General features: G+C 43.5%; 1 protein-coding gene across 2 annotated transcripts; it reads left to right on the top strand.

Annotated features, from left to right (window-relative positions):
• Nucleotides 1–502: 502 nt before the first annotated feature.
• On the top strand, nt 503–21,186 carry LOC137152993 (rho-related GTP-binding protein RhoG-like). 2 transcript variants are annotated; one of them, XM_067547922.1, is made up of 2 exons: nt 503–641; nt 17,587–21,186. In XM_067547922.1, exon 2 carries the CDS (start codon nt 17,610–17,612, stop codon nt 18,183–18,185), a length of 576 nt encoding a protein of 191 aa, XP_067404023.1. In that variant the 5' UTR covers nt 503–641; nt 17,587–17,609; the 3' UTR covers nt 18,186–21,186. The 2 variants fall into 2 exon arrangements, with proteins under 2 accessions (XP_067404023.1, XP_067404024.1); XM_067547923.1 differs by lacking the exon at nt 503–641 and adding an exon at nt 8,222–8,522.
• Nucleotides 21,187–21,691: the final 505 nt, after the last annotated feature.

Genomic DNA, 21,691 nt, shown 5'->3' with positions numbered 1-21,691 from the left:
TGCTGCTGGGCAAGTGGCACCGGCGGCTGTGCAGACGGACCATGGCCCGACCCGGCCCGTTGGAGGACACCCCCCCGCCACCAGGGAAGGCCTGGGTCGCCATCCCTTGCATGCAGCGCCGAGCCCCTGCCACAAGCATCCTCCCCCCGCCAGCCACGTGCAGCCCCGCCAGCGGGCCCGGGCCTCCCCTGGGCGGGCTGCTCCCAGCCCACCTGCAATGGGCTGAGCCTGCCCCCGCCCCCGCTCCCGCCCCCAGGCCAGCCGCGCCCCGCGAGGCCCCAGCGATCGCACTTGGCCTCACAGAGGCGGGCGGGGGGAGGGGAGAAGGGGGGGTCCCAGCCAGGGCTGCAGGAGGCGGGGCCTGTGGGTGCCCAGTGCGTCCGGGGACGCAAAGCCCCGCCCCGATTGGCGGCCCGCCCAGGCCGGTTGTGGGGAGTCATGGCAACTACAGCGCCGCTCTCCGCGGCGGGAGCGGGAAGCCAAGGCGGCAGCTCGCCCGCAGGCACTACATCTCCCAGACGGCACCGCGACCGAAGGCACGCATGCGCGGTGTGCGTAGCGAGGGGCGCGGCGGTACGCATGCGCGGGGCGGGTGGCTTCTAGCTGCTGCTGGTCCTGTCCCTGGCCGCGGAGGGCCCGAGGTGAGCGCGGCGCAGCCTGGCCGTTTGTCTGTCTGTCCGTCTCGGAGCCTCGGCCCCGCTCCGGGCTGCAGCGACTGCGAGCGGGTGTAGAGCGCGGGCGGCTGCGCGGGGCCGCGGCGGAGGGAGGCAGGCAGGCCCGGCCCGGCCCAGCCCAGCCCAGCCCAGGCCGCGGTGTTTGCTGGGGCGCTGCCTCCATCTTGAGCGCCTCTGGCCACCGCACGCCCAGCTGAGCCTCTCCGCACGCCCCGAGCCCCAGGCTAGCACCCTCGGGCCTCGGCCTCGACCTCGGCGCAGCCCGCTGCCCAGTGCCGCCTGCGGGGCGGGCGTTCCCGGGGCTGAGCGAGGCTCGCGGAGGTCCCGTCAGGCCCGGGGGCCGGGGCGGCGGTTCAGACCGAGCCGGCCTGCGGCTCCCTCCGCCAAGCGACCCGCGGAGATGCTGGCTTCCCCAGCACTCCGCCCGGCTCCGGCCCTGGCCCTGGCCCCGGCCCCGGCCCCGGCCCCGGCCCTGTGCAGGGCCCCGGCGGCTCCGTCCTTGCCAGCACGAAGCGGGCTCCTGGCCTGCCGCGGAGGTCGGGGTGGGTGCAGGCTGGCCCAGAATGCTTGAATTAATTTCTTCGTCAGCCTCGAGTTTCTTCTGCTCACCGCCCAGGCGTAGGTGAAGTACCCGCCTGCCCCGCGGGTCTGCTGTTGTCTGTGTGCTCAGGGCCTCTCCACTGCGGAGCTCACCCCATCTGGTACCTCAGTGTTTCACAGGAGATGTTACCTTCCCACACGGCCCTTCCCCAGGGAGCCTCCTTGAGCTTTTTCTTAGGCAAGTGCCTCATTCAGAACACACCTCTTATTGCGTGTGCTGGGGAATCTGTGATCCAGTGGTTCTCAAACTTTTAAAATGGAGCCCCTCTGGACTTTCCTCTAACGATCGTGCCCCCTCCTCCGAATTGTGCCCCCCCTTTTCCCCTTCTGAAAGGGGGAGCTCTTTCGGGGAAAAAAACGGGCGCACTTCCCATGCTGTAGGCCCTGTTTTTTGCTGAAAGAGGGGAGTTTGGGGGAAAGGGGGTGTGATTGTTAGGGGGTGCATCCTCCTCCCCCAAACCTCCCACTTTCAGGAAAAAACAGGACCTACAGCATGGGAAGTGGGGAGCAGGGGCAGCATCAGCATGGGGAGCGTGCCCGGTAGTGGCAGGAGGCTGTTGCTGCTGCCGGAGGTGGGAGGTGATGGCAGCTGCTTCCATCTCTGGGGTGCATGGAGCTGGACCGGCTCCTGTCCCCTGCTCCGCGCCCTCCCATGATCCATTTCGCGCTACCCACTTTAAGAACCACAGTGTTTGTCTACCTCTCTCCCTCCTTCTGGTAGACTTCTTTACACAGATCTATCAATTTCTGAGTGTCCTGGCATCTGGGAGGGGCATGAAAAATCCTCTTTTGATTTGTGGTCCTCTGTCCCAGTTGTACTTTGGTTCTTCCCAGCGGGTAGCTGCTGTGCCTGCTATGTCCATAGCTTTCCCAACAAGCAGCTTCAGTCTTACTGTGGTCTGCAGAGTTTTGAATAGTATCCTGAAACTGATTGTAGTTATGTTAGAGTAAAGTCAAATGTGAAACCACCACTAATGCTGCTGCTTGATAATGTGGTGGGCTGCACTTGAAGCTGTGGTGGAGTCTGTCAGAAAACTCAATAAGGTAGTATAACCTGAATATGAGACAAATGAAATCTTTATAACTACAAAACCTATCTCTTTTTCTTACATAAAATTGTATATTTTGTAGAAAATTATGACTGAGGCCTCCTACAGTTAAAATAGAAGGTTTCAGTTTGTAAGTGAAATTTTCAAGTCCTCACCCAGGGGAAATATTCACAGCCAGCCCAGTAAAGTTTGGGGGTGCAGGCAGGTTGTCATTTTCTCCTCAGTGGTTTGTCATCTTCTCTCTTAGTTACTTACTGCGGCAATAGCAGAACAGATGCATCTTAACAGAATTAAGGGTATCCCAAACTTAACACCTCAAGAAGGGGAACCAGCAAGAACACCACAAACCCATCCACGAATAAATTATTGGATATCCTAAATATATTAGCCAAGAGGAAGTGTGAGGCTCATTTGGGGACAAGAACAGCACAATAGTTAAGGTTGCAGCACGATCTCTATTAAAGGCTGAATTCTGTAGCCTCTTTAAAATTCATATGCATAGTGTGATTGGCTTCAAAAGTGGAATGCCAGTTTCCCCATTTGAAAATGGATAAAACTTCCCCACCTCTTTCTTACAAGACCTCTGTGAGGATAAATTCATTGTTTTTGAGGTGCTCAGATAACTCAGTGATGGATGCTGTGTAAGCACCTAGATCAGTGGCACTCTTTTGAGCTGTCCCTCGCCCCAACATACACATGAGCTTTAATGGCTCAAGTGGACCTGACAAACCTATTTTTAACTCTGAGGTGGAGAGGCAGGGGGCACTGATGAGCTAATTTTGGATGGCTCTTGGAGGGGAGGGTGAGGGTATCCTGCTTTCTCAGTCATCCTCTGCTTTGGGGAGATGCTGTGTGAAAGGTCTGGAGGGAAGTTTGGGTATGTGGGTCCAGTGTTTGTGCTTTGTGTAACATTTTGTGTTAAAGAACAGTAGTGACCATGCTTCAGTTACTGCTGGAGCCCCGGTGTTACTGTTTTCTTCACTCCTGTCCTTCAGCTTACATTGCATAACTAACTATAATCAATTTATCATTAACGTGGGGAAGATTGTATGGGAAGTTTCCTCTCTAACCCTAAAATCTATGAATCTACCATAGATAGATATGAGGAAGGATTAAGAATATGCCATTGTTTGTGGTTTTTCATAGATTTGAATTCCAGCGTTCATCTGCATGCTCTAAAGCTGCATTCACTGTTAGGTATAGCTGTATTGAATGGTGGAAGAATTAGTTAGAGCATGTTGGCAGAGCGTTTGTGATATGAAGAGAGGTGCATGTATACCTTCAGAAATCAAGTATGCCTCTTTTCAGTGCTGAATTTTGTCTGAGCTGCACAAATGTCGTCTTGCCTTGGGGTTGTCAGCATTCTGGTTGCATATGTGAAAGTGGTTTCCATGGTTTAGTGAGGGGTAAGTGAAGCATCACTAGAAATACAGGATTAATAGTTATGAATAAACAAATCTAATGAGAATCCAGCAATTCGTAACTCAAGCATTTCTTTAGAAGACAAAGGAGTAGTACAAGAAGTGAATAAATTTATGTACCTTGGCAGTAGCATGGAAGCCAATGGGGATGCCAGATGGAAATAATGTTACGAATTGGCAAGCAACAGCTGCATTTACCAGCTTAAATAAGATTTGGTTGTTGAAAATCTACACCTTTAAAACCAAACTATGCATCTTCAACTCAAATATTATTTCCAACTAACATGGAGGTCAAAACAGAAAATCAACCAAAGGTACAGATAGGCATCTAAGTGCCTCAGGAAAATACTAGGTATTAAGTAGGATAAAAACCCCAAGATTTGTCAGAATGCACAACTCCTTATCTCTAAAGTAATCCAGAAAAGATGGAAATACCTAGGATGTGTTAAGAATGAAGCCAGAGTTCTGCATGGCAGGCCTGCCATTGGGCAGCTGGAGGAACATGCGAAAGGGGCCATCCAAAAGAGAGTAATGTGTTTAGGGAATTTACTATGGCTCTCTATCTGCAGTTTATGCTAATAATTTATATTCCCAAATGAATGTGCAGGATACTAGTAGGGGTTGTGTTGTGCATGAAATATCAATTTAACTCTGTATTTCCTGGCCTTCATAAGCTTGCTTAACAGTACAAGAAAATCAAACTTTTCTCAGGAATGTGGGGAGACCTCATCTGAATGTTTTTGTTTTCTAATGTTTGATTTTTGGGGATTTGAAGTCCTGTGTTCTGGGAACAGAAGGTATGTTGTACAGCAGCAACCTTAACACTTTTTCTTAATGAAAGGTTTTGTAAGTGAATAAAATATGCCCAATGTATCAGGAAAGTTCTCAGCAGTATCCAAGGTGCTGAAACTCCAGAAGCAAGAAGACAGATCTGCATCTGTGCACGTTTGTAAGGTTATCTTCAGAATTGTGGTAGCTAGAAACTTTATTAATGAAAGGTTCATTTCTGCAGAAATGAATGGCTTAGACTCTCTAGTTTGCCAGTGAAAAATTCCAATTTGTTACTCATGAATAGTCAAATAAGACAAGCTGTGTAAGTGAAAAAAATAATTAAGGTTATTGAAAAAAGTCCAAATAAGGGAAGAAAAGAAATTAGACTTTGCTATTTATGGGGCATTCTTATGGATTATTTTGACATTTCCAGATCTTAGTTGACATGGAGATGGGAAGCATGCCATGATTTTAAAACAATGATTTCTTCACTTAAATATCTGTAACTGGGGAATTGAAGATACTGGAAACAGTGAAGAGTGTATAATTTGTATTGGTAAACACTTTGGTTTTGGCCCAATCCCTCCACTGGAAGATGTACAGAAAGTTTAAACCATTCCATTAACAACTCCCTATCCCTGCTACGTTAAAATACTGTTAGCTTACAAATGGAACCTGTAATGTCTAGAAAGCCAAAGTTAAGGTGCCTGTACAATTTCAACTCTGCCCCTTGTGCGTATGCATTATGATGGACTCTAATTGCATAATCACTTACAACTTTTCCAGAAAGGCTACTTCATTGATTGAGGAGATTCGATATGCTTCATGAATAAGGCAGCTTTTTAATATTCAGTGTATGGGCCCTATGCTTAATACACTGCTTGCTATGCAGTCTTTGTACTGAATGAGGTGGTGTCTGCTGGTCCCTGCCTCTTCAACAGCACGCTATCTGTCCCAGGGTAAGCTGGACCTGTAAAGCATCAAGTCCACAAGCTCTTTCTTGTGAAGCTAACCGAAATCTGTTATGAAAGTGGCAATTATCTGGGACCCTGTCTCTTTCAATGTCCAATCTGCACACTGGGTCATGGAGAGGAAAATAAATAAATGTTGATATAACTGAAAGTTGCATCATAAGGGAATAAAGGGGCAATATTAAGGTTGTGCTGGCAACTTTAAATTTGGCATTTCCAGCCTTCAAAGTGCTTTATTTTGCAACATTAATGTTCCTTTAATGTAATTTTTGGGATGAACTGTCCCAAGTTTAAAAAAAAAGGCACTAAAACAATGACATTATGCAGTTATTTGTTAGGTGCAAGTTAAATGCACTTTCCTGTACAATCTGGGCACACAATGAAACCAGCATTCTTTTGGAGCCCTGGCTACTTCAACACATTCAGACCATACTTTATAAGCCCATACCTTTTTAAAAAATGAAATTACACTACACTTTTTTACTCATGTACTAGACGGTGAAAACCTTGGTTGTTTCACAGGAGTAATTCATAAAGTAAAAATGCCTGAGAACTTAAATATTTGCATGTTGTCACTTAGGTTTATGGTTTTATGGTAAGTCTGAATGAGGGTGGGTATGTGTTGTGCTGATAGATTTTTGTTGACTTGTGATGGTGGTGAATAAAGGGTGTGTGCTGCCATGAAGGTCTTTATGTGTTTGGGTTTATTGTATATACTAATTGAGTTGGGTGGAGTGTGTGTTCTGTGTCTTACGGAGGTTGTGCTGGGAGAGGTGTTGATTTCTGCAGGTGGCGGCTGGGCCAAGTAATCAACCATCTGTGCAATCTTCCTCATACATCCAGTGAAATTGTTGCATGCAATTTAGCTGTAGAATAAGTGTGGTGGTTGGTTTTGATATCAGAGGTTACAATGCTCTATGACTATTGGTATGGCATAAATACAGGTCTTACTGTATCTGTACAACCGCACAGTTATAATTTGTAAAGTGAAAATGATTGAGAACTTAAAAATTGGATGGTAACAGATGGTGAAATCCAGTGATGATTCAACCTGGTGATATTCTGAACATACTGAAGATGTTTCCATTGTTTCATGCTCACTCTACAGACATAATAGGCTTCAGAGTGACACACAGTGACATTCCTGGAATCTTACTACAGTAGAACCTCAGAGATATGAACATCAGAGTTACAAATTGTCCGGTCAACCACATGCTTCATTTGGAACCAGAAGTATGTGATCAGGCAGCAGAAGAGACCCAAAAAAAGGCAAATACAGTACAGTACTGTGTTAAACGTAACCGACTAAAAAAATGAAGGGACAGTTTAAAAAAAAAAAAAAATTCAACATGCTAAGGAAACTTTCTGGGCTTGTTTAATTTAAATTAAGATGTTTAAAAGCAGCATTTTTCTTCTGCATGTTAAATTAAAAGCTGTGTAAAGTCAATGTTCAGTTGTAAACTTTTGAAAGAACAACCATAACATTTTGTTGAGTGATGAACATTTGAGTTACAAACAACCTCCATTCCTGAGGTGTTCATAACTGAGGTTCTACTGTATATAGATGCACAACTCTAATGGAATAGTGAGAGACTGTCTCTTCAGTGATACCTTCCACTCAATTTATATAAGCACTGTATTAGAGAGAGAGAGAGAGAGAGAGAGCCTGGAGCACTGGGCCTAGTGCAAGACTTGAATCTTGAACCAAAGAAGCTGTGAACCAAAGTCAGGCCATGCATTAAAGTAGATGCAAATTCACTGTTTGGTACATAAACTTGACAAAGTTGTTGTTAATGTTCGAGGCATTAGATAGTTACATAAATACATTTTGGAAGACTCGTATAGGCAACACCCCAGTCTATTACAAGTTAAGATGGTTTGACTGAACAATGAATAGGCTTGTTTTGTTTGAGATATCAGGAACAAGGGGAAGTAACAAATAGATGTCATGAAACACATAAGGTGGTACCGAAAGTGTTTGTTCCAGTTGTCTCAGTCTATAAATGTTGGCATACCTCACCGTAACCCTTTGTGTGGCTGAGGGGACAGCAGAGACTCCTTGCCACGGGGCCCTCATGTTAATATACTTGTGCGAGTTGTTAGTGGTGCTATTGCCCTGGTGCTTTGAGGGCAATAAACATGGCCAAGTGCCTTTGTCACTGAACTGTGCCTGTGGTCTGTCTTTGAGTAGCATCGGGTCTGCTGAGCTCGCAGTCTGTGCTCTCTGCCAGTGTTGATAACACTGGAGCTCTAAGGACAAAATCACTGAGCAGCTGTAACAGCTTAGCAGCCTTGACAGCATTCCTTCCTTCTACAAGCACAATACTCATTGCTAGTGAAACATGGACAGATTTAGTTTTGTTCTGTGAAGAGGAACCTCTGCACATGTGCAAAGTATGTATTTTTAAAACCCTTATATGTTGGTCATAACAAAATAGATTTTGTGCAGATAACTGAAAGGTACATTTGTGACCGAACAGCTATGTCCCTGCTAAACTTCAGGTGTCTGCTGCCTCCTGCTGAAGTGCTAATGATGTACAGAACGGTCTAATTTTTTTCTAGCAGAAAATCTGTATTTTCCCTGAACACCCACCTGTTTCAAACAACTGAAGAGTTTCTATTCATACTTTTCTTAAAATTAAAAAATGCTTTTAGAGTAGCAACAAATGTTAGCCAAAGTAATTGTGATAAAATTATAAACTTCTTAATGTGATAATTTAAAATGGAAATGCTTGGAGAAACTTTAATGGTATATGTTCCACCTGTAATGAATACTTTGCCCCTTTTCTAGAGCCTTCTGTCTGAGGATTTTACTGCTTTAATAAGTGAATGATTTAAGCCTGGCAGCACCCCTGCAAGGCAGTGAAGACTAACCTCCATTTTACAGATAAGGAATAGATGTACAAAGAAGTTATGTGACTTGTCTGAGGTCACCCAGGGAATCTGTGGCAGAGCTGGAGATGGATCCCAGGAGTCCGGACTTCCAGTCCTCTGCTTTAGTTACAAGATCATGCTTGCCCCTCAGTGCTTGTAAAGGTAATTGGTTTAACTAGTTTATCTGAAGAATACATGTTGCAACTGATCCTGCTCTTGGATTTGTGCTCTTGCATGTGATCAAAGGGGAAAAATACTCATGCTTAATGTTCTGTAGGTCTTGGTTCCGGAAGGTGCAGCTCAACCTCTCCTATACTGGAATGAAGGTACTGCCTGATACACTATCTGTTCCTGTCTGACCACAATCAGTGAAGAGGCTCCTTGGTGTCACTGCACTATTTCTCAGATTTACAGCTTCTCAGCTGTCATTGAAGCCTCAACTTGTTGATATTTCTGGTATTCTCAGTGCTGAAGTACCGTTGCAAAAAATGCTGTATGAATGCCTATAGATAGACTGTTGCTTCAGGGCTTTGATTTTTTTTCTTGGTACCTCTTTGGATTGGTCAGTGCATTGGGACTTGGGTCCCATAGTACTTGCTGTATTGATGGGCTTTGGCTTACACTAATTACTTTCTCTGTTGTTTTTTTCTTTCTCTTTTGCTTTACAAATAAGGGGGGAGGGAGGAGAGAAAAGTCCAGTAGCTTTAAAAAGCATTCAGAGATCAGACCAGGTCCTTCATGGAAATCCATGATTGCCATATATTGTTTCTAGGTTTGCTGAGACACTTGTTCACGGATTTCACCGTAGGCCTTGAGGTCATGGAGAGAGCTCTCAGAAGCTTCCCTGGTCTCCCCTGATGCTGCTTGTATGTCAGATGCAGAATTGGATTGAAAGGTCTTGAAAGTATCAGAGGTCTCTGTAGTGATCCTGAGTGGAGTCGCAAGCTGGCCATTGAGAATATACCAGCATTTTTGGTCCAGTGAGCAAAGCCATGAAGATCCTTCATAGCAGCCATCAAAATTCATTGCTTCAGTATAGCCATTGCACATCAAAACTTCAATGCCTTTGGTGCCTTGACACTAACTTTTTGTGGAATGAGGTATTGCCTCTGTCTTAGCACTGAGCCAAGTCTACAGCAAAGGAATCCCTTTGACTCCAATATTCATCCAGCCATAGCCTCAAGTATCAGCGATCTGGCAAGACCTCTGATTAGCTCCGTCTTGATTATTAGCACCAGAGTACTAGAATGTTGCTCTGAAGCGGCATTAACCCATGCTGATCTGTTTTGTCTTAATTTAAGCAGATTTCTATGGTTGTGTTGAAGTTTTTGTGTTGACCTTGATGCTGTAGGAGTAATGAGGGCATTGTGGCTGAGGCCTGTCTTTTGATTTCTGTCTTGACGCCAGTAGCCTTAGTGTACTGGTGTAGATACAGTCTAGAAAATTTGATGCTCACGTCCTATTATATATTTGTCACCTATCTGGGAAGTTGAGGATTCATAGATTCCAAGGCTAGAAGGGACTATTGTGATCATCTACTCAGACCTCCTGTATAACACAGGCAATAGAACTTCCTAAAAATAATTCCAAGATCATATGTTTTAGAAGTCTTTTTGAAGTTAAATGCTACTGTGGTTTGTTCCTTTGGTATTTTCTCCCATACAGGAATGTAAAATTTAATTACATTATGGTCATTATTATTGAGCACTTCAGTTATATTCATTTCTTGGACCAGATCCTGTACTCCCCTTAGGATAAAACCAAGAATTGCTTTGCCCCTTGTGGGTTTCAGGACTAGCTACTCCAAGAAGTAGTCATATCTGCTGCTGCTTCCGTGTTTTGCAAATTCACATCTTTCTTTGTATCCTGATTGCTGAAACTCTTGTTAATGTCCTACCTATCTTCCACCTTGATTTTAACCACTTCCTCCCTCTGTCCTTCCAGATGTCCACGATCTGCCCATCTATACATTGCCACCAAAACATTGCCACCAAAAGTACCTTTACACCTTGTAGATGCATACACATTGTCCCCATTGAATTCCTCTATTGGTTCCCATCACTTGCTATATATTAAATTTAAACTTTCCATTCTTGCCTTAAAAGCGATGCACAACTGCCCTGCCTGCATCTTGGCTCTCACTTCATAGCTCATACCTTTTTTGCCATGCCAGTGGTGCCAGTCTTAGTCCTTGTCTGTACTGCAAACTTTCGTCAGTATAACTGTGTCGCTCAGGAGTGTGGAAAATCCATACTTCCATGCAACACGGTTATGCCGACCGAACTCCCAATGTAGACAATGCTATGTCGATGGGAGGGCTTCTCCTGCTGACATAGCTACCACATCTTGGGTAGGATGGAGTATCTATACTGATGGAAGAAGCTCGCCCATCAGCATAGGTAGCATCTTCACTAAATGCCACAGCAGTGCAGCTGTACTGCTGCAGGCCTGTAAGTGTAAACAAGCCCTAAATGTCTCCCTTTGAGATATTTCTCAGATTCCTGTCTCCACACCTTCCATGCTGCCTCCTATGCGCATACCTTCCTTTCCATCCTGCTCTACTCATTTTCTTCCTTCACTTAAATCCCTCCTAAAGATTCATTTTGAGAGCCAATAAAGCAAATAGATATCTGAGATGAACCCCTTCTTCTGGGTTCCTCAGTACCTCTTGTCTTCTCTTTTTGACTGTAAACTTTTCTGGACTATGAAGTGTCTTCATACTTGTGTCATGTACAACATCAATCATAGCAAAACGTCTGACCAAGCATCATTATTTTATCAGCTACCTTTGGTTAACATAGTAAAAGCATCCTGATTGGTTAATAACTTAGATTGGTTAATAATTAAATAATTAATATTATATGCTGTGAGGAGCTGCAGGAGACACATTAGAGTCACTTGTGGCTTGGGAGCCTCAGTCTGAGTATCACTGACTTAAGCACGTAAGCAAGCCACATCCTGCTTGGTTGTCTAGATTTAGTGGACAGATTAGGGTTGCCTTTTCACAGTACAGACTTGTTTTAAAATTGAAAACTTAGATCCTGGAGCACTGGTGACATCTTAGAGAAATTCTTATTTGCTGTGCTGCTGCTCATAAACCCCAGTTTGAATCCTTCTGACCACTAATGAAATGTTCTGCAATTACTCCAGTTCACATGCAAACAAACTAGATTCAAATGGTTAGTATAAAACACACTTCCCCCCAAGAAACTGATATAATTTTAGGGGGAACCCCCCTCATTCTAGGGTTACCATTCAGTCTTGATCCTCATGTTACTCTGAGATTTTCCTGCAATACTTTATCATATAAAGAGTATTGAAATAAGAATGAGGTTTGGAGAAAACTTTACCTTTCTATGGCCTAGCTATCTTGTTATGTCTTGAAACTTTCTTTTTACTTCAGTGGGAATTCGTTGTGATCGTGCCCGAGTCTAAATGTAGAGCAGTTTTCTTATGTGCAGCTTGGACAAAGTCAAATTTTTGGATAGGTCAAGTGCATGAAGTCAAGGTCTGTAGAAGAGACTGTAGCCACATGAGTATTGTAGTTTTTGGAGTCTGGTTTTGTTCTTTTTAGAAAGGTGGATGACTCTGATAAATGAATTAGTGTATGAATGTATGAAATAAGATCTTTACACTGCTTCTGTGGAATCTGTCATTGAGATCTCTGTGCCAGGGCACATGACCATTGAGGATTCTATTCTTTGTGTGCGAGGCCTGCTCCAGTGTAATCTGTGATACTACAAAGTGTGATATAGCACGGGGCAGTAGGAGAGTGGTGGAAGGGAGGTATGTAAGCCCCAGAATGCTCAGGGCTCTGTTCCCTGCAGACTAGCCAGAGTTATTAGAGGGCAGTTAGGAGCATCTGAGGCCAGTTAAGGCCCAGCCAGGTGCCTGGTTTAAAAAAAAAAACTCTGCTCCAGACAGATGGGGCATGAGCTGGAGGTGGAGGAGTGCAGTGTTGTGTGGAGGAGCAAGAGGAGTTTGGAGAAAGGAGCCTGAGTAAGGAAGCCCGGCCCAGGCAGCGAGGAGGCAGGGCATGAGGAGCTGAAAGTACAGAGTGGGGGAAATTAGCCCAGGGGAAAATATTGTAGCTGTGAATACGGCACCAGCAGCACATAGCTGCTATTCATAGGGCCCCTGGGCTGGGACCCAGAGGAGCGGGTAGGCCTGGGTCCATACCCACCACCCCTTCCCACGGGCCCACGCCAGCGGGACTGTCCATCGTTTCCCCCACCCCCCTTCCATGGGGGAGATGGGGTAACAGGTGACACCCTGGCTTACTCTGAGAGGCAAAAGTGCAAGACCCACTAGGGCGAAACTGGCTGTTTGCTGCAAAAGGTAGAGGTGTATGTGTGCATAGATCTGCCTGGGTGTATCCCCACTACTGAAACGGTGGTTTTGTGCCTGTATGCTTTTTTCCCTACTTCCAGAAAGCAGGTAAAACATCTTGTATTGTTCTCAAATATTAGCTTTCATGCCAGTATGTTACAAGTGGCTGCAATGTGTTATACATGCCACAAAAACTTGTAGGGTAAATTTGGTGAGCATCTTGAGTACTGTATTTTAAGGAAGTAAATTGTGGGTCCATCCTTGGGCTGTGTATACAATGAACCATTTTTTTTTTTGGTTGTCTACTTTGCATAGACTTTATAAACATATCTAAACTCTGACTTACTGATTTATTCTGATACTCTAGCATATTAGTAGGAGCATTGCCAGCAGATCGTGGGAAGTGATTATTCCCCTCTATTCGGCATTGTTGAGGCTGCATTTGGAGTATTGTGTCCAGTTTTGGGCCCCCCACTACAAAAAGGATGTGGGACAAGTTGGAGAGAGTCCAGCGGAGGGCAACAAAAATGATGAGGGGGCTGGAGCACAAGATTTATGAGGAGAGGCTGAGAGAACTGGGCTTGTTTAGTCTGCAGAAGAGAAGAATGAGGGGGGATTTGATAGCAGCCTTTAACTACCTGAAAGGGGGTTCCAGGGAGGATGGAGCTAGGCTGTTCTCAGTGGTGGCAGATGACAGAACAAGAAGCAACCGTCTCAAATTGCAGTGGGGGAGATCTAGGTTGGATATTAGGAAGAAATTTTTCACTAGGAGGAGGGTGGTAAAGCACTGGAATGGGTTACCTAGAGAGGTGGTGGAATTTCCATCTTTAGAGGTTTTTAAGCTGCGGCTTGACAAAGCCCTGGCTGGGATTATTTAGCTGAGGTTAGTCCTGCTTTGAGCAGGGGGTTGGACTGGATGACCTCCTGAGTTCCCTTCCAACTCTGATTCTTTTACAGCAGGTCTCACTTGGATTTCTTTATCTTGTCCGTGTTACTCCTTTGATCAGTTACTATCACCATATTAATGTTATGAAGATGGTTCCCTCACTGGGCTTCTTTGTTGTCTTACTATTATGCTCCCAACCAATAGTCCTAGTGACTTCTTAAAAAACAACTAACAAATCCCCCATCCTCTGAATAAATTTTCTTTGGAAGGGTATCAAATATAGATTGAAATAGGCCATTTTATTTGACCCAAGGAAAAGGACCCTCAGACTTTAAAATGTACTAAACTGTGAAATTTACTGAGTACATTATAGTATTGGCATGATGACACTCCAGGGGAGTGATGTTCATTGTGTGGGGACGCTTTGTATTTCTATGAAAAGCTGCAGAGAGGATTAAATAGGGATGTGAACTCTTGGTAGAGCATACAGTGTGGATAAAACTTTGTTTTAAAAAATATGTACACTTGTTTAAAATAGCCTTATAGAATTTAGAAAATAGTATAAGTTCTCTTCAGCTTTTAAAAAAAATACAACATATTGAACTTACTGGGAGTTTGCTTCTGCTATGCATTGCATAACAATGCAGTCATCACAGTGGGATTCGTGATACATGTACATGTTTAGTCATCTGTGTAGATTATTATGTACCCACATTTAAGGTAACTTATGTCCTGCTGATAAAAGCCTATTTTTATTAAAGTATAAATAACTTTGCCCAGAGAAAGTATATAGCCAGAACTCTACTTCCTATATAATGACTGTGTGATAACTGAATAGATCACTGTCATTTACGGGACCACCAAGTTTTCTAAACCAGGATCTTCTCATTTCTTGCCTGGGTTTTGTTTTCTCTTTGGAACAGGAAGAGAATCTTACTTGTATACTCAGAGTTGAATGAACTAGTTCAAATGAAGAATATACTTTATCCCCACAGAAAATTACCATATACTTAAGTATAATCACAAAAACTGTTTTGTGACAGTTAAGACTGCTCTAGTTGAATGTCATATTAGAAAAAAATACTCACAAAGAAAAAAAATAGTCTTTGAACAGTTATAATTACCTTCTAGTTTATTACCACAAACTCCCATAGAAAATTCAAGCCCTGTACAAACTACAAACAAACTTGTAACTGATTTTTTTAACTCAGAACATTTTTTGTATAGGCCTTTTCCACCCCTGTTAAAATGGAGATTCTGGTGCAGTCTCAACTATATAGATACCACTACCCCAATATAATACAGAGAACTCTTATTTTCAATTATGACAGAGGTTCTCAAACTTTTTTTGCTGGGAATCCCTTTTAAAATATTTCAGGCTGTGATGACACCATATCCCCCTCCCCCCCCCCCCCCCCCCCCAAAAAAAAAAAAAAAAAAAGTGATGACCTCCCCCCATGCCATGCCATCTTTACTGGCATGCACGGAGGGCTGACAGCTCGCGACCCTCCCATAATCACCTTGCGACCCCCTAAGGGGTCATGACCCCCAGTTTTGAGAACCCCTGAATTATGACTCTAGGTAGCTGATCATTGATATTTACCACTTCAGTAATTCAACTTTTTAAATCTTTAGCAGTAAGCCTGCTCTTTTTATGATATTAAACTCTAGTCCTGATACTGATTCTGGCTGGCATGTTTGAATAGTTAGTTGCACATATTGTTGCAAGAATTGGGATGTTTTTAGCCCAGAGTCTTGGCCAGATTTCAACTTGAGTGATTTATGTTAGATCTCCCTAAGTTTTCCCTTCAGTTTTAGATTTAAACAAACAAACTACTCTTCATTTCCCCTCCAAACCTGCTGGGTGATTTCTGGAGCAGAATTTCTACCATGCTCTGCAGAGGTGGCTGTATGTCAGTGGTGAATATGTCTAAAGAATTTTGGACTCCTCCAGTTTGCTGGGCACTAATTTGGCTGAAAAGTTATTTGAGGCATCTGTTTATATTTATTATGTACCAAAGGTTAAGGTAGCTTTTTTCCAGCTAATACAAAATATTAAAGTATACTGATCAAGGGAGAAGAACCAGAAGACAGTACTGTGCAAGCCTCGTGTAAATATGATGTCAATGCAGATGTGAGCGATAATGTCAAAGATAAGGATAAGGACAGAGAAGAGACCCTGAGATTTGACTAGTAAGAGATTGTTGATAACTTTGAAATTGGAGGGGATCCAGGAGGGAGTTAGAGGAAAAGAACTTTGCAACGTTTACAGAAGTTTTAACCATTTTAACATGGTCTCAGTACTATGTTTTGTGGTATCTGAATTATTGATTTTCTGGAATAGGCAATGTAGTCGCTCATTTTCTGTCTTAACTGGAAGCAACCAATTGTCTGCAGTTTGGGAGTCAAGGACGACAAGTAGCAGCCTCAAAGGCATTTGGGTGGGGAGGCAGATGCATGCAGCAGGTTCGTTCTTGTTCAGACTAGCAATAGAAGCTCCCGCATGAAAATATACAGCCAGCTTTGTCCATGAAGATGAACAGCATCTTCAGCTCTATAAATTGCAGATTGAAAATGATGGGAATCATGTGATGGCGAGAGAGAGAGTATAGGTTGGATTTTTAGGAGCCATCTAGATTATCCCCCTGCATTAGGTCAGCATACCATAACGTTCCTTAAGGGATGTGGGTGTAAAGTCTTAATCTGTGTCTCCAACAGTGATTCTACAACCTGCCTGTGGAAGCTTATTTTACTGCTGAACTCTTCTTATGGTATTAGGGTTTTCCTAGTACAGTTTACCCTTGCTATAATGCCCTTCACAATGTGAACCTTGGGCTGTAGTGAACCTGGTCCCTGGATCCCACCTCTAGTTCTAGGGGCTGTGGCAGCAGGCTGAAGCGAGCGGGGGTGTGGCTGACACTTGAAGTCCCGCAGTGGAGCTGAGGGCCCTTCCGGCCCTGTGACCCCCAGCTGGGGAGTGCGCTCCTCCGGCCCTGGGGCACTCTGCGTGGCCGTGGGCCCCAGGCCCAGAGGAGCTGTCAGCTCTGCTCTGGGGCTCCAGGTATCAGCCATCCCCGGACCCCCTTCTCCACAGCAGAGCTCTTGGCTATAGCAACCAAATGGCTTGGATCCCCAGGGGTTCCTTATAGTGAGGGTGTATTGTACTGAACATGAGCTTTCTTTGCTACAGCCAATTAGTTCCTGCTTGTTCTGTCAATGATTAGTGAGAATAATCTATTCTTGTCCTCTTTAGAACAGTTCTTTGTGTATTCAGAGAGACATGATAGCAGTCTCTGGTTGTATTTCAAAGAACATATATACCAAGTTTTCCTCCTAGGTGCTATGTTCTAAGCCTTTTATAGGTGTGGTCTGAATACTGTCCTGTACTGTGTAACTGGTGCTGAGTGAATTCATTACTTGTTTTACAGGTGGTATTCATACATCCTACTAGCGCATTTGCCTCATTTCCATTGAATCATACTCCGTTTATTATCCAGTGTGATTCCTAGAGCCTTCTCTGTGTTACTGTTGCTTAGGCAATAGAGAATAAGAATAGCATGGACGGGACCAGAACAGTGGGATACCACAAGTGACAGAGAATGTTTTGCTGTGGGGCACAAGGCCACATCCCTTTTTCTGCAGTCAGCTCTCTCCTAAAAACTCATGTCTAGATTGCCTAGTAAGGCAAGGTTGTAGGTATTTGGTTAGTTTATTTTTATTTAAATAAATAATCAGGATGTGGCCAATTGCCATCTAACCACTTTACTTGTATGTTGTACTTCTTTTCCTCTCCCCTACTTCTGTTTTTTTTTCTAGATTTTAAGGTTTTCAGAATGGGGAACTGTCTCCATTTGTTTCTGTTCAGCATCTAGCATGCTGTGTCTGCTTCCAAAAATAAATTATTAGAAATGTTGAGAGATGGTATTAGAGAAACCTTCTAAACTTTGTGTTTAAAATTCCTAGAAATGAGTAAGCTCTTTCTGACCTTTTTTTGTCTCTTGCTTTGTGCAGGATTCTCTATTTCTGGATAAAGAATGCAGACAATAAAGTGTGTAGTTGTTGGAGATGGTGCGGTGGGAAAGACCTGTCTTCTCATCAGCTACACCACCAATGCCTTTCCAGAGGAGTACATACCCACTGTGTTTGACAACTATAGTGCCCAGATGACTGTGGATGGCCGGACAGTTAGCCTAAATCTCTGGGACACTGCAGGCCAGGAGGAATATGACCGTCTGCGTACCCTCTCATACCCTCAAACCAATGTATTTGTCATCTGTTTTTCCATTGGAAGTCCCTCCTCTTATGCAAACGTTCGGCACAAATGGCACCCTGAAGTCTCTCACCACTGTCCTAATGTTCCAATCCTTTTAGTGGGCACCAAAAGGGACTTACGAAGTGATGTGGAAACAGTTAAAAAGCTGAAGGAGCAAAGCTTGGCTCCCACTACCCCACAACAGGGAACTTCATTGGCCAAACAGATTGGAGCAGTAAAATATTTGGAATGTTCAGCTCTGAACCAGGAGGGGGTTCGAGAGGTGTTTGCTGAAGCCGTGCGTGCAGTTTTATACCCGGTGACAAAGAAAAACACAAAAAAATGTGTCCTGTTGTAGTTGCCGAAGATGGTGGATGTTTGAAGTGAAATAAAGACTGACCAATAGGGATCTTGACGGGCTCCTTTCTTTTTTAATCTAAGATTTGCATCTTGCACTAACAGCTCTAAACAGAAATGGTTCATGCAAAGTATATTGCAGTTTGGTAACTGCTTCAGGGAAACTCATTCCAGCCTAGTGAGAGAGTGGTCAATATCTATCCAGCTTCTAAAGTTCCTGAGTCTCCAACATCTCCAGGGTTCAGTTGGCTTCCATTCTTTTCAACAGAGGAGGAAGATGAAGGGACTTCTTCAAAGCCGGCTTTTCCTGTACTATACAAACTTCATTGTTGGTCTCGCTGAAAAAGACAGATGTTGATCATTTTGCTTTAAATGTAGTTGCTGCTTGTTCTGGCCCTTACTGACTCATCAACTTGGTCTTCCAGACAAGAGTTTGGCTTTTTAATTATTGCCTTAATTGATAATCAGAAGTTTGAAAACCGTTTTGCTAAATTTAAAAATGCCTTCAATATTGTTGGGAGACTTACTTTATAGTAAAGCATGTGATCACTTGTATGATTAGTGCAGTGGTTCAGATATAAGGGACACTTGAAATGGTTTAATATTAAGATCAGAAGTTGGCATCTCCTGATACATGGAATTCTAGATGACAGTAACTCAAATAAATGATTCTATGGTTGTTTAGGAACAGAGAGGTGAGATGGTAACTAAAATGCAGGTCTGCCATACTTAACTGCATTAGGGTTTCTTTTCTCCCTCTAAAGAGGTATTTTAAATTCTGAGTGGAGTTACTGTTGTCTCTTCAGACTGCTTGAGGTAATTGGGATGACAGTGTCAAAGCAGATTTTCTAGTATGACAAGCACACATGTACATTCCCCTGCCTTTTGGGGGAATTCCAGAGATTGGGGAGGAGACTGTTGCTCTTGAAGAATTAGTTCTCTCCCCCCATCTCCTCCCCATAATTAGCCTCTGCATCATTGCATGAGATTTCATGGCAGCCACTTCTTGGAGTTTTGTAGGTCCTATGGAGCTAGGAACCATGTTTAAGTATGATTCCAGTTAAACTGTTTTTAATGGTTGGCCAGCTATGGTGGCTAGGATTACCTGGGCTAGAGCATTTAAAAATAGTTCCCCTTTCCACACTAGCCAGTCACACATTGTTAGAAACTACGTTAGCTGAAGCTCTGTTTAAACACTTCAATAACTGTTCCTACCCCTTTGTGAATGGTCACTGGCTTTTATCTTCAGAAATCCGTCTATCCACAACACCTAGGATCAGCAAAAAAGCAGCAGTATGAAACCTCCATTAAGGACTAGCCCCTGCAACTTGCTGATCTGAAAGTGGCATGCTTCATAAGAGATTTTTGCATTAATGTAAGGATGCTGGGACTGGGTTTTGTGTACTGAAAAGTCTGAAATTAATAGTTCCATTCCTTGCTTGGGTGCTGCTGACTATTTGGGAGCAGCCTATGTTAGTGGTTCAGATCTGTTTTTTTCAAATATCTCATCATGCCCTGGATGGAATGAGCCCTCTTTTCTCACTGTGCAAGATGCCAGCAGTTTGGCCGCTATAGGGCTATTAGGATTCAGATAAATATTAAATCAGCCTTGCCTTACGTGGTATAAAAGTATGAGGTGGATACGTTCCTGCCTGTGCCCTAGTTCCCCTCAACGAAGAGGATGTGCCTTTCTTTCTGGCTGATGTACTGATAACTTATATTAACTACAGTTCCATTATGTCTGATGGCATATATTATGTTAGCAAATCACACTCTAAAAAAGGATGAATTACAAGCCAACGTTGACCCAAGTATCAGTAAGACTAGCTAATGAAACAATGTAGTGTACTGGGAGTGGTTCAGAAAATACCAAAAAAACCCATATACTATGATATTTGCAGAAGCCTGGAGATGCTTTCTTCTACATACCGCTTTCTTCTTCACAAAGTGCCATGGACTAGAACAACATGGAGAGCTCTCTACTGTCTTCATAGTACCTCATTAACAGACTGATCTCAACATCTGGTATTTCTATGTATCTTCTGCCATGAGGAACCGATATTATGCTGGTCTGGTAGTTCTTACTCCAGGACCAGAACTCTGCAGAAATGTATTTCAGAAGTGTGCAAATACCATGAACTCTTTTTCCTTATTACAATAATTGAAATGGGTGAACAAAATCTGTAAATGGTTACTCTCTAATTTTGGGATATTGTTGCAAGTGTCTAATTCTTAACCTATTTTATTGTAACTGTAGTGCAGAATTTGGGTTCCTTTTTTGCCTTGATTTTATCCATTGTCAGATTATAAATGGAGACTTTACTTAGTTCCCTGATCACATGGTTGGATTTGTCTATTTCCAAATAAGATCAGAACATCCCAGCATTGAGGAGAGCAGTTGAAAGCAAGCTTATAAAAGTTTTATATTTGAATGGCTGGGAATACAGCTGACTTGTGACAATTCATTCTCTCATGTGCTATTCAGTTTTTATATCCTTCTAGCAGACTAATCATTTGCATTGTTTTGTCTTTGAGAGAGTTCACTTGTTCCTCCTCCCCCAGCGATTTGAACAGTTCAGATGTTCTCTGTCCAAAGGATGCTCTGAGGCAGCCTTTTTAGATACATACTTGTAGCACTCAAATGCTCCGTTTGGTGTACGATGGTAGCTATTTATATGGAATTTAAATCGGAAAGGCCGCAGTGCTCTCTGTTTGAGTGCCAAATTTCTGCCCTGTAGAATTCTTGGTGCTGCTTGTGTAAACCTGAAAAAAGCAACTGGATCTCTCTGAGCAGAGGCGTTATCTGACCCAGTTAAAGTGGGAGGCTAAGGAGGACTCCTTTGCAATAGAGGAGCCTAAGACTATCTGTTCAAAGTTTGGTACTGAAACATACACTGGCAACTTGATTTTATACTTAAAAGGAATTTGTATTGCAACTAACAGTTTTAAATGATTTTTAAATTATGCAGAATTAAATTGTAATAAAGCTTTCTTGATCTCTTGCTGTTTTATTAGCTCATTCCATTTTCATATTACAATTGTTAATCTTTTCTGTGGAAATCTGGAAACTGAAATACAGCAAAGCAAAATTTGAACAAATGAAGAAGCTTAATTGTTCAGTCTCCAATTTTAGTGATTGTAAAATGCATGACTATAATGTTTCTTACTATAAAGATGCAAGATAATTCCCATTAAAATCCTGTTCCCACATGTTAATAACATTATAGCAGGGGTGGCCAAACTTACTGAACCTCTGAGCCACATGCAACAATCTTCACAAGTTTGAGAGCCAGGGCGTGCCTGTCAGGGCATGGGGTTTCAGCCCTGTGGTGGGGTATGCCTGCTGGGGCTTCAGTCCCACTGCTGCTGAAGCCCTGAGCCCTGGCAGGAACCTCCTGTGAGGCAGAATCCCCAAGACTCCCCCCTCCCTGCAGGGTTGAAGCCCTGGCAGGAGTGCCCCGTGGGGCAAAAGCCCTGAGACCCCTCCACGTCCTAGGGCAGAAACTG

This window comes from Emydura macquarii, unplaced genomic scaffold, assembly GCF_026122565.2.
Source record: "Emydura macquarii macquarii isolate MOO-44397 ecotype Brisbane River unplaced genomic scaffold, CSIRO-AGI_Emac_v2 contig_1253, whole genome shotgun sequence".
In the NCBI taxonomy this organism is placed as follows: domain Eukaryota; kingdom Metazoa; phylum Chordata; order Testudines; family Chelidae; genus Emydura; species Emydura macquarii.
Note: the sequence above shows the minus strand (reverse complement) of the source record. Positions and strands in the feature narration are given on the sequence as shown.